Source organism: Gallinula chloropus (assembly GCF_964237585.1).
Source record: "Gallinula chloropus genome assembly, chromosome: 7".
NCBI lineage: Eukaryota > Metazoa > Chordata > Aves > Gruiformes > Rallidae > Gallinula > Gallinula chloropus.
In genome coordinates, this window is record NC_140092.1 from 31,197,464 (window position 1) to 31,210,742 (window position 13,279).

The following is a 13,279-nucleotide window of genomic DNA, read 5'->3' on the forward strand; positions in this document are numbered from 1 at the left end:
TCCCCAGTCACAGAGCCTAGATAGCTCAAGACCTCAGGAATAGGCTCGTAGCAAGATTTAATGGACTAAACGAAAAAACTCACTTCCAACTTGTAAATGAACTCAGTCAGTGTCATCCTAGTTTTATATTATTTAAAACATTTGAATGGCAGTGTTGTGGGGAGGTTTGGGAAGATTCCTTAATGAAAACTGAACAGCACTTAAAGAATTTCTTCTTATTTCACTGAGCTAGAACAGCAGTCCTACTATTTAAAATCAGCCAGAGGAAACTGTGTAAAGCAACCCCTTCCCTGCTACGTCTATCAGAGAGGTTTTTAATTAAACTGGGACTAGTTAGCAGTTAAGGAGATTTCTGAGTTATTTTTGAGCTTCTTTTTTTCCCACTGTGCTAAACGTGTGAAAAATCAGGCTCTTACTCTTTTTATGAAAATCTTGCTTTGCCTATGCCACAAAGTATCAATTACATTATTAAAACTGCATTTTTTTTTTAGATCTGAATTTAATGCTTCTGTAACTTCTACATCCCTCTGAAGGGTTCAAAGGTAGTTTTTTCTTCTACTACTACTAAAATGTTCCAAATATATCTAAAGGATAATAAAAATAGCTAAGGGAGGGAGATGAATCTTCATCATTGAAGTTTTCTTGTAAATGCTCTGAGGTTACATCTTAAACACCTCTCTTCCATAGCTTTTTTTTCCCCCCTTCTTTTGTTTTGCATGTCTACAGCTGAAACAAAGTATCAGCCCAGCACCGTTCCAAAACAAACCGAAGAGATAAGGAAGTCAATATACCTGATTCAATAGAGTACACAATTTCTGCATTTTTTCCTTTGTCCTTATCTAAGGCTGTAACCTGAAGCACTGTTGATCCAACAGCTGCTGACTCGTACACCCGTCCTTCATAGGAAGAGCTGGTGAACCACGGAGCGTGATCGTTTGTGTCACTAACATTGATGACGATTCTCGCGTAGTTGCGCTTCACAGGAACATCCTGATCTCGAACCTGGAACAGTCAGCACGTCACCAGTTATTAGCACTGTTATTCAGCAGCTGATAAAACATTAGTAGTAACTCAAGATTCAATCTGTACACAAAGACTGCATGCAAATTAAACACACAAATAAATGTTTGTATTAAGGGGACAGATTAAAAAGGCATTAAAAGAAAGAGATCTGTTTGTTGACTACTGAAGAAGTTTTGTGTTTATTTACCATTATTGTGAGAATATGTTGGTTCATGGTCTCATGATCCAGCTTTTCTGTAGTATAAAGAGAGCCAGTTCCGGGGTCCAGACGAAATTTTTTAAGACTGGTGGGATCGGTGCTGCCCTGCATTGTATAAATCAGTTTATTCTTCTCATCTCTGTCCGTGGCACTGATTTGCAGAATTTCTGTCTCTGGTACAGTGTCTTCTGGTATAACAACTTCATATTTTGAAGCAGAAAACTGAGGTCTGTGGTTATTTGTGTCTATAACTTTGATGTACACCTGAAATGAAGCAAGGGGAAGAGGGAAACGTCGATGATATTTAGGAAACAGAGATGAAGAGAGGCTATTTCATTAAAAATAAAAGTAGAATACTGAAATAATTCCACCACAAGACAACTTCTTTTCAGGTCTAAAAGATACAGAGAACCACCACCTCACTAGACTCAAAATCCGTCTCACCTTCCTTAAAGTCAAACCACAAATCTGTATGATCAAAAATGCCTTAGGTAAGATATGGGAATGATTTTTGTCTAAAGCAAGGTGGAAAAAGAATCTCCAAGTAATTTTGGAATTTTAAAAAAAAATAATAATAGGGATCTGAGAGGGGGTAAAGGTAGTCTCTATTTGTGCAAAGTTGGGAATTTTAAGCAGTGTTCTTCCAAGGCAGCAGATGCACTGTACTCCTTGCTCTCACATAGAAAAAAAATCCTCTTTCACTTCCTTATGTCTATGCAAGAATGGAAAAATGGTGGAATTCCCACAGAACTATATTATTAAAGGAACTATATTAGTTTAAAGGACCACAGTTATTTTCTGCTCTTCTTTACCAGTGTAGCACAACCTCAGCCTAGGCAACTGGTCACCAACACAATTTCCTTGAGGTTATATTAACTGTGATGCTAAAAATGACATTGTCCCCTGTAGATTCCATTGGGTTCACTGTGTGCTAGCTACGCAATGATTTCTTGGGATAATAATGTTCACTGGAACTACAGAAGATCCCTGCACACCCACTTGCCTTTCATGGCACCAACCTCCTGTATAAAAAAGGTAAGACACTCAGCCGCCATCACCAGTGATAACATCAGATGAGCAACAGTAACGCAGAGGACTCGGCAGGGCAGATGGACAGCAAAGCTCCAAGAACACATGGCTAAATTCAAGTTCTTTATGTGCTGCACATACAACCATGCTTTTAGCTACTCAAAGGTTAGCTGCTTCACATAAATGAGTTAAGTGCCACCAACAAGGGTTTAAAGTACTTAAGATATCATAAGTGGGTTTAATTGCTCTTTGAAGATGCTTACTGCTTTCATTGATACTGACTGGATGTAGCAGGCAAGATACAGAACCACATGCAGTAGGAACTAAATGATACGAATCCTGACAGTCAAAAAAGTAAGTAAATGCCATGAGTCTTGCTACAGGAAGAGAAAACTTGCAGACAGACATAGGGAGCCCTTGGATCTACTCTAAAAATGCTACCAAGGGTTTAGGAGACTGTTTCAAGAACTTTATTCTAAGTAACAACAGAAAGACTTTTGCATCTAAGTAATGAACTCCCCCATGGACCCTGGAGACAGCAAAGGGCAGAGTGATTAATGAAAATTAGAAGCTGGGAACGCAAAGAATTGGGTGTGGAACTCCAGGGATAACTTTATATTACAACACAGGAATGTTCTCCCAAAAACTGGGATGTTGCCTACTCTGCTAGCGGGAATAATTGTCACCAGGAAGACGATTTTCACTAAGAATTTCACTCAGATAATAAGAAGAACAGATGAGCATATAAAAGGGAATATAGAAACAGAGCTGAAGATGGCAAATGTGGAATCTCAAGAGTCAGAAGCCAGATATGGAATAAAAAGTCACAGAAGGAATAAAAATGGTTTAAAGTTTATTTGAAACTGCAAATCAACCTGCCGGGTAAGCAAGATCATGAGGAAATAAAAAGAGCAATTATGGAGGAGGGAAGCCTGTCCCAGATTACAATTTTTCCTCAGTCTTATTCACCAAGAACAATAGGGAGCACAGCCCTGCACACAAAAAAATGAGACGCTGGCCAAGGAGTGGTGCTGCAATAAGCTGCTTAAAGAAAACAAATCACCAAGACAAGGCGGGAGCCACCCCCAGGTTCTGCTGGACTGCAGAAAAAAATTAATGAAAATGAGATGTAGTGTGTGCTGTTAATAAAACTGAGCTCCTCCTTCAGCAAGTCTGGGGGCTGGGGTGGGGAGGGCATATGTGTATAAGTGTGCACACACTACTGTCCGCAGCCACACACAAGCCCCAAACATTTTTAGTGGAAGTGTCCTAGGTGTTGCAGTCCAATATATAGTATGTTTAAGAAAATACTAATAAATATAGGTAGTTATTCAGTGTTTGAAACAGTCTGTTAGAATAAATACAAAATACTACTGCTTTTTATAGGAAAATGCTGCCTCTTATGAGACTTCCCAGACAACAGAAGAAATAGGAAATAAACTAATCATTCGGAACATCGATAAAATCCCTTGCAAGATGTTGCTATGGAAGCTCTGGAGTTTGTTTCTGTCATGGATTAGAAACTGACTAAAGATAGGAAACAAAGAACTGGAATAAATATTGATTGTCAGTGGGTGATCTATGATACATACTAGGATCAAGGTTTTAAATATACTCCCTAACAAATTCAACTGGAAAATGAACATCAAGAATGAAAATCTGGCTTTAAATATGCATATTTTTTAATAGTGATGATTAGAGAGGATGTAATAAATCAGAGTTGTTTTGGTGGTGTTTTGTTGTTTGAGTTTTGGGGTTTTTTTTCAATTATGTATAAATAAAATAGGTTTTAATGCATCTTGGAAGAAGAAACACTGTTGGATCTAATGCACACATCTACTCACTGAACACTGGTCCAAAAGAAAATGACAAATTGAACCAAATTAAGATGGCCAACTGATTTTTAAAAAATACAGACACACCCCCTCCCCCCCAACCTTTGATATAAATCCTGCTATGCAAACATATTTAGTGTAACTGAAAGGTTAAAAGGCAATTACAATGCTTAAGTCACGGATATTATACTTTTTAAATGAGTATTGTCAACACTGCTTTTATTCAATTCCCACCCCCTAGGTAGATAATATTACATTTAGGCTCAGGAAAACAGTAAATGAAAGGATAAAGTGTCAATTTTGATGGATTTAAATCAAAACTGTTACTTAAGTTCACGCCTATTTCCCTGCAGGTGAGGAAATACAGAAGCTTAAGTCAAACCCTCGGGTGACAGGGAATGCAACTGCAGAGCAATGGCATTAGATGACTCCTCTGAGCAGAAGGCATGGCCACCTGTGCTGCTGGTACTATCAACACAGGAAAACAGAATGGAGCCCTGCAAAAAGCTGCTCAAAGTATAAAGTCAAATGCCAGGAACACAGTGGCTGTGAAATGAATATTGATACCCACAAGACCAACCACACAGTCAGTGCGCCAGCTTAGCTGAGAAGGGATGGGTTGATCACACAATCAGAAGCACTTGGCATCAACTCCCTCTGGGATTACCTAGTGAAGCGGTTTAAATGACCTTGCCAACTAAACACATGAGGAGGCATCCTCCAAAAATAGACTGTTGGGCTGAGTAGATAAGGAGATAGCTCATCAAAAGGTACAGCTCTATTAAATATGAATCACTAACAAAAATACTGCAAAGGAATGAAGAGAGTGACTCAGTCACTGCAAGTGGCTTGCTCAGGTATCCCATGGCTTGTGGAGTTACTTGCTCAGGCACGCCGTTCTTCTGCGTGCTGGTTAACACAGCTGCAAAACCACAATTTGATCCACTCGTGCAACCAAATGTGCCTGAAGTCCAAAGTTTATCTTTGATTCAAGTGAAAGATGTTTTATCTACAAACTTTTGGTTTTACTTCTTGCTGATGCCACTCCTCAGGTTCTGGTGGACAAGCGTGATGCAGCCTTTAGCCTAACTGCATGCAGGTAGGGGGAATTATTCCCCTCTGTTTGGCACTTGCTGGTGGGATTGTGGATCCACTACAGTTTTGGGCCCTGTAGTGCAAGAGAGATCTTCACAAAATTAAACAATGCCAGCAAAGGAGCATTAAAATCAATGGGGATCTAAAAGCACTCCACCTGCAGTTTAGAGGGAGAGCTACGGGAAAGGGGGCCATATTCTTCTCAGAAGTTCATGGTGAAAAGACAAGAAGTGACACTCACAAGCTCCAATGAGAGGAAAATACATTAAGAAATAAGAAAAAAAGTATTTTCAAGGAGCACTGTTAAACACTTATGCCCAAAGAGGTGGCATCCCTGTCACCTCAGGCACTCAGAACCTGATGAGTCCCTGGACAACTTGATCCAACTTTGCAGTTTCCTCTTTCAGCAGGAGTTTTAACTAGATGAACTCCAGGGGCTGCTCCAATCTAAACTATTACATACATGTACTAGTGAAACCCTACCTTGAAGGCAGCACTCCATACCGATGCTACATGAGAGGTGCTGCAAAAGGACCAAATTTTCATCTGTTGAGGTCTTCGACTTAAGTGAAAGACACTTGAAATTAAAATTAGCACTCACAATTAATAAGACCCACACAGAGAAATATGGGGTTTTGTGCCTGAGAACAAACTACATGAAAGCCTTGTGCTATTCTGAAGTAACATGCATAATACAATAAAAACAGCTGCATAAAGTCTCAGTGAAGATCAAACTCAAATAAAATATATTATCTGTTAAGAAAGAAGCATATTGAAGAGGCACATTAAAGAAATATCTTGACATAGTGTGATCTCTCAAACAAATGGTCTGGAACTAAAGAAACCTGACTGATTGTGTAAGGCTACGTAAGGGCTGTGTCCTGCTCAGAGATCTCAGTGAGAGTGATGCAACCTGGTTATGCAGAGAACAAGGCAGCCCAACGTTATTCAGGGGAAGGGCTTGAAATCTATTTATTTGACAAGTGAAACCTAAATTTGCATAGGAATATATTGATTACCAGTGAGTTATACACATTATATGTTCCACTGACAAAACATACTCAGTGTGTAATATTTAAACATGATGTTTCTTTACATCATTTTAATCTGGTTTTTAATTTGCAGGTTCTGTGTGGAATTTAAATTCTCCTCCTCTCTTCATTCATAATTACATTACAGTTACACTGACATGTTTATAATCATTTTCATAAACAGAAAGTTGCATTATCCAGAGACAATATAACTGCATTCCAGTTCTAAAATTTCTCTGTGGAGCTGTTTGGTGATCGCAAGCAAAAATGCACATTTAATCAATGAAGAACATTCCAGCCTTCATTCCCAAATCGATCCCAAAGCATACTATCCATATAAATTCTGCATAGAACAAGATTAAATATTCTGTAATAGAACAGCAATAGGTAAAAATGCTGCAATTACCTTTAAACCATCTTAAGTATTACTTCCAGCAGAAAAAAAAAAATTGGTAGACAGCAATGACTGGAAGTGGCTATAGGGAGAAACAGGATTATTGCTTCCCCCTTCCACAAAGCAGCCCAGTAGTTCATATGTTGCTAGTTACATCTTGCAAATAACCTTTTCTATTTAAGGGCAAAATATTATAACCCAAAAACATTAGTTTTTTGAATGATATTCCTTCCCAGTGTGACACTGGACATCTCTAACATCATCTGTCAAACACCACTACCGTAGGTTTTGTTTATCTGGTTTTGCATCATGCATTTGGCATTCAGATGCATGCAAAATTCTAATAGCCTCCATGCCTACTGCTGCTGTATTTTCCAAATTTTCCTATTTAACTGAAGTCCTGAAAGAGTCAAATGCTCTACAGATGTTAATGGCCTGAGGCCAGCCAATGCCTTCTACTTTAGTCAGATACAATACACTGCTGTTACACAATAAGATTTTCATTCCTCGTCCCCCTCCCCAGTATCTTGAAAATGTCATTTCCTTTCTCAAATTAAATGTAAAATTACTTAAGTCTGCTGTTAATCAAGATCTGTTAAATTGTTTACTGTATTTCCTGCGTTTTTACAGCAATTACTTTGTAAGCTAAAGGCTGCATATGGCATATTGTTGTTCCTAATGTATACACACACTATTCAGAATTTTTTTTGCCTGTCACTCTGTTTTAACTGTTTATCAGCTCTTGGAAAAATCTAGCACAACATCAACACTCAAACTTTAATCTTCATTATTTCAGCAGCGAGTAATGGAATTTGCACACTGGCAACCATAAATCACACTTTCAACTTTGATTTCAAATCAACATTTTTAATTCCCCTGAAGTTAAGCCTTATCTGAAATGCCTGCTCTTAATGATAGCCCTGAGGGATATCTTAACAGATTGGTCGATTTGGGTGGGCCAGGAGTTATGGGGGAAGATAAGAGAATCAGTTAAAATCAGCAGTCTGTTCATGCACCAACAGTTGCAGAGTCTGAACTAATCCATGCCCCTCAATCTATATAGCACAGTAACGTGAGAGCCCAACAGCAGCAGAACTTGTGCTTAGCTCACAAGCAGGAAAATAATGCAAAGGAAGTCTTTGTGCTTGTTTGTAACAGAAACCACAGCCTCTGCTTCTGCCAACTCTAACTGAGAGAGGAAAGGCACAAAAGAAAATCATACAAAAAGCAACTGCAGAAGTAAGGGATGATAAATGTGAGGCTACTAGTGCAATTCTTCCACAGAAGACTGCAGTGGTAAATGTTTATAATGTTCTTTCAGCTTTACCAGATGCTAAAATAACAAATTCATTTAAAGAAATTGGGACAAAAGCTACACTGTGCGCTTCTTAGAAGAATTCAATGCATCATGTAACCCAAAGGAAGAGAAGGGGTGAGGGTTAAAGTATTTTTGTGACCTTCCAAATTCTTGGTTGTTCCAGAAGACAAAGCAGATTATGGTGCAACTGTGACGACTCAGGACGCCTCCATAAGTTCGGCTATATAAGCTGTAGCACCGGACAGAATATCTGCAGTCATCAAGACCAGATATTCAGCCTTTACATGTCCCCAGGCTACCCCAACACACTCTGCATGGTGGCATTTTTGACAGCATTCTTGGGGGGAGGGAGCATCTCTGGAAAGCCTCATGCTGTCTTCCAGACTCTCCTGGCAAAAGAAATTCTCTTAGCTGAATGTGGGTTTCTTTTATTTTTTATTTTTTTCCAAACTAATTCCTGCCTTCTATCCAACATTCTGCACTTGGTAGAAATGAATCTGCTCGGTATCTTTACTATAATTAGGCAGTAAATTTACAGCAGGATTCTCCAGAATTTTATGGTGGTTATCAACACCAGAAGCAACAGCACCATGGCTACGATGGCATCAAGTTCTGACTTGGAGATATCCTGTCACATTTGAAGATTCATGATCTAGAATATTGTCACCATTAAAGGATAAGGCAGCTCTCAAAGGAAACTGTTAACTTTGCAGCTTTCTCCTATTGAATTTAGTCTATTTGACCGATCAAGCCTCCAGACATGCAGTCAGTTCAATAAAGACTGTTCTAAATCCTAAACATTGACAAGAAACATCTTTCTCTCTGGTCTAAAGGAAAAAGACAACATATAAGACGTTAGAAAAGACAACAGAAAAACGTAAACACTTCATAGAAGATGAACAAGAAAAAATTGGGTTCATAGTGCAGATTTCTATAGAGAAAAGAGAGCAGCAACCCACTCTTTGAGCTCCTGAGGGGTAGGTCAATGATAGGGGCAGGTAAGAGACACATCACTGTCCCAATTCAGGTCTTAAATCAGTAAATAAATCCTTTCCTTTCAATTTGCAAGAAAAGTGGAGCTCCTCTGTGGCATTAATAGAGCCATGAGCTATTCAGCTAAACTTTACTTCCAAATACATTCAGGTTCTGGGCTGGGGAAAAAAACTCGATGGTAAGAACAGGAGGGATACACATCATAACCTACTATACTGTGGGTTATTTCCAGTAGTTCTGCCTTTAAGTGATGTCAATAGCCCAGCCACAAAGAACTGCCACCACCATGAAGCTTTAGAAGTAATCTGAAAAACCTCTGTTTGTCTGAGATTGCTGCTTTTTGAAGAGTGTTTGGTAATCTCTACCTCTACTGAAGCTAAAAGAAAGTACTTGGGAAGATGTGCAGAGATGGTATAATCTAAAGCTTGTTTCTGTATGTACACCATGCAGAAGGAGCAGATTAGTTTCATAAAATAGTAATTGGACATGCTGTACAACTGGACACACCGTACAACTTGTCATCTGTAGATGTTGGGGCATGGGGAGAAACCAAAAGACCTTACAGTGCTCATCTGCCAAATTTCAAATGGTTTAATGCTGTTTGGAGGTTTTGGGGGAGCTGGATAAAGAAGAGCAATTCAGGGAAAAAGCATTAATCCTTTTCTTGTGAGTAAATCATGCATGGAAGAGCTTGGTTTCTGTTTTCACTTACCCAGCTAATGTAGGAACATGATATAACTTAAAAGCTGCTAATTCAGACTCCAGTACAGTAACACACAACTTTCCAACTCGCAGCTAAACAGTATGACTCAATGAGTATCAGAATCTACTTCTACATTAAACAGATTCCCTAATTTGTATCAGCCATATTACTTATCCAGGATGAAAAAAATGGTAAAGAGAGAGTACAACTCCCTTCTCACACCCCCCACTTACAAATTCCTTCATTTATAAGTGCATTACCTGAGTGCTGATAGATCTGGTTCCATCTGTTGCCTCTACTGTCAAGTTGTAATTTGATTTCTGTTCTGCATCAAGAGGTCTAGCGACAATGATAGTTCCAGTGCCCTTCTCCACATCGAACCGGCTGTCATAGTTGCCACCTTGTTCAGGAAATTGGGAGAGGAAGAAGTTCATAAAACACAGCACTGTTGTGTTGTTTTCATGTATGATCATGTTCTGTGTTCAGATGTTTAATGAAGGTGGAACTGTATACACACATACTTATATATACACACTTATTTTAAAGCCCTTGGGTTTTTTCTGGTAATGTGATATGCTGCTACTCAGATATTTACAACTGATTAATTTTGGACAAAGCTGATTTGTCTGGCTCATGGAAAGTTAGCAGGTACTTTAAAAAAAAAAACAAACCAGAATTTAAAGATTCCAAATAGCAGGAAATGGAGAATTATGAGGTGATATGCAACTGTTTATTTAGTGCAGACAGGCTAATTAGTGAAAACATACTTTGTATCAAAATAAATTAAAAATCCCGATCAGAAATCCTGTCAAATTTGTGTCTTTTGGATCAGAGTACAATTTACTATACTCATATATGACTACAGATTAAAGTTGATAGAGGTACAGTTCTGCCAAAGGCCAAGTACCTGAAGAATTCACTACCTAACTCCTACTGAGATACACAAGACTCAGATGAGTGCTGAATGTTTAAATGCCCAGTGTTTAAGTGCTCCCTTTTTCTGAGGCAAATTGTCTTAACTTCCCTTTTGAAACTTTCAAATTACCCTTTGAAATACAGTTAAATAACCACGTAGATCAATAGCTACACTTAGTCGTTTAAACATTTAATTGATCATCACCATGTCACCCTGAGCAGACTATCATGAAAATACAACCTCCATTAAGTCCAAATATTGTTAGTGATGATAAATACTGCCATTTAATTACAACTGCTTTAGACTTCTCAAGCTACTGCCTAAAATGGAGGAATCAATTTTTATTTTGGTCAAGCCAGTACTAGATATGGCAAACCAATTTCTCCTAATTATGTGCCTGTGTTCTTTGAATATTTTACAAGGACAGAATTCAGATATCATCTGAGTGCTTTTTCTTAAATTATTTTAAGAGCTTTTACATGCCATGTTTTGTAAATCACTGAAAGCCTTTTATGAAAAGCCAAAGCTAGAAGTGAGAGAGTGAAGTTCCAAAGGTTGCAAATTTATAATTGATGCAAGAAAGAACAGTAAATACTGAAATGGGTCTCACATGTAATAAAGATTTCACCTTTAGAAGGTTCCACTGCATGACAGACATATCAGTTTAGGAAAGATGGGCTGGATTCTGCTTCACTGGATTTATGATATTCATAATGACAAAGATTATGTGATTTTTTTCTTGTTTCACTAAAGGCAACTCCTCTTGCTGGCCCAAGAGCAGTCTCTAAATCACATGAACAGGTATAAATTGGATAGTATGAAATGCAACACCTTCAGCAGCTTCTGTTTTGTTTTTTCCCTTCTCCCTTCTTTTTAACAGGTGAACATGAATTTTTCTAACTGGGGTTTGTGTAAGATGTCAGCTTCAGAAAGCGAGTCTCCAGCTTTTCTTACATAGCTGGCATGAGATTCAATTGGCTCAGATGCCTCAATGAAGTCACCTCCATTTTAAGGGAAGACTCTGGTCAATGGGTATGACCCTGTACATTCATTTTCCCTGTTACAAGGAGAAGTTCTCAAACCAGTTTTTATCTTCCTTATCAAGGAAATCTCAAAGGCCTGGCCTAATTTTTGAAGTAGTGGTGATAATCTGGCAATCCACTGAAGCAGAACTCAACCCAATCTTCTGCATCTGGGACACTGGAAGTGCAACAGCAACAGTTTTGGCCAGAGCCAAAACTGGATGCTCTTGAATTGATGCTGTATAAATGTAATGACAACAAAACAAAACAAAAACGAACCTGTCACAAATGCAACTGTGAGCACTTTGATTTCCGAAGGGTTAATAAAATAAATAGTTTATAAATGTACGTTTTCATTTCAGATCTCATAATCTGGTAATAAATTATGTGATCTCAGCAGATACCTTCTGCTGTACAGTTCAGGTCACAAGCCATCTGAAAGATGTAAAATACTTCACTAGCAAGCTTGTCTCCTGGCTCAGCCAAAAAGAAAGAAAGCATGGAAAGCAAGCACAGAACACAAAGGAAAGCTGTCAATCAAATTAATTCATGCTATTAGAAACAGTAAAAGAGGGCAGTTAAGTGACCAACTTGTAAGAGTAGCTGATAACTTCACAACATGATCATATATCAGACTTTCCAATATATTTTTACTAAGAAAACAGTAAAAACAATGTGGTTTAATTTACTGTGCACGGACAAGTTCTGCTCTTTCCCCTTGGGAGTTTTTCTTTATGTTTTTCTTAAAATAGCAGGAAAAGATTACCTATTTTCTGCATGAGGCACACAAGAAAAACATCTGTAAATGTCTAAACGGTGCTGCATATGCTTAGAAGGAGCAAATCAAAACAAGACTATAGTAAGAACTCTGAGCAGACCTACACACTGTTCAGAGTGCACAGCAGTTGATGTAAACTACAAAGCACAATAGAGAAGTACATCCCCAATCTCACAAACAATTTTTGCTAATGCAACACCCCATTGCTGTACTCTGTGAAAACTCTCAAGGCTTGTGAGGACTCTTCTATCTACTCTCTTTCATCTCCATGAACCACTCACCTTCCACTGACAATCTCTCTTTCTTAACCTTTCCTTTCATGGACTCATTTTGCCTACAGATGTATGTTTGCTGTCGACTGAATAACCGTGTGAGTTGGAGCACACAGAACGTTCTCCTCTCTCCTACTCACATAAGTCATTTTTAGATTTTCTGCCTTTCTACTGCCATATCTATGGGTGTGTATGTTTAGAAGAACAGCAAACATCTCTAATGCAGAGAGCTTTGCCCATATGAGAATGCAAGGAGGTATCTTGAACTCTATACCCTAAAAGCAACCACATTTATTATTTGCCCTCCCCTCCCCCCCAAAAGAACCATTAAAAATCCTATTCAAATATTTAATACTTTAGCAATGATTATCAATATTATCACAGGTTGTCCACGCAAGAAGCATGGATTTAGGGAAGAGTTGTGTCTCTTCTCATGTGCCTGAAAGTTTTCTGAGAACAACCCTTTGTATTTGGCATTTACACGTTCCTACTACATCTATAAGGTTTTCAAACTTTGTTTCTAACTGCTGCTGTTGTTGGCATCCCTTTGGAAATACACATCTGCAAACCCAACCTTTAAAATTATTACATTTAAAAGAAATAATAATCAAAAAAATGCTCTCCCCCCACAATTTAGCACCATAATCATGGCTAAAATTTTCAGTAGTAAC

At 38.4% G+C, this 13,279-nt stretch overlaps 1 protein-coding gene across 1 annotated transcript in view; it reads right to left on the reverse strand.

Moving 5' to 3' along the window:
* Window positions 1-13,279, reverse strand: part of FAT1 (FAT atypical cadherin 1) — a gene marked incomplete at both ends in the record, with an annotated part of 99,953 nt that overhangs the window by 30,877 nt on the left and 55,797 nt on the right. Inside the window, 3 exons of the mRNA XM_084266957.1 lie at window positions 792-1,002; window positions 1,211-1,486; window positions 9,881-10,020. Of these exons, the coding sequence (XP_084123083.1) occupies window positions 792-1,002; window positions 1,211-1,486; window positions 9,881-10,020 (627 nt within the window). The remainder of the gene's footprint in view (window positions 1-791; window positions 1,003-1,210; window positions 1,487-9,880; window positions 10,021-13,279) is intronic.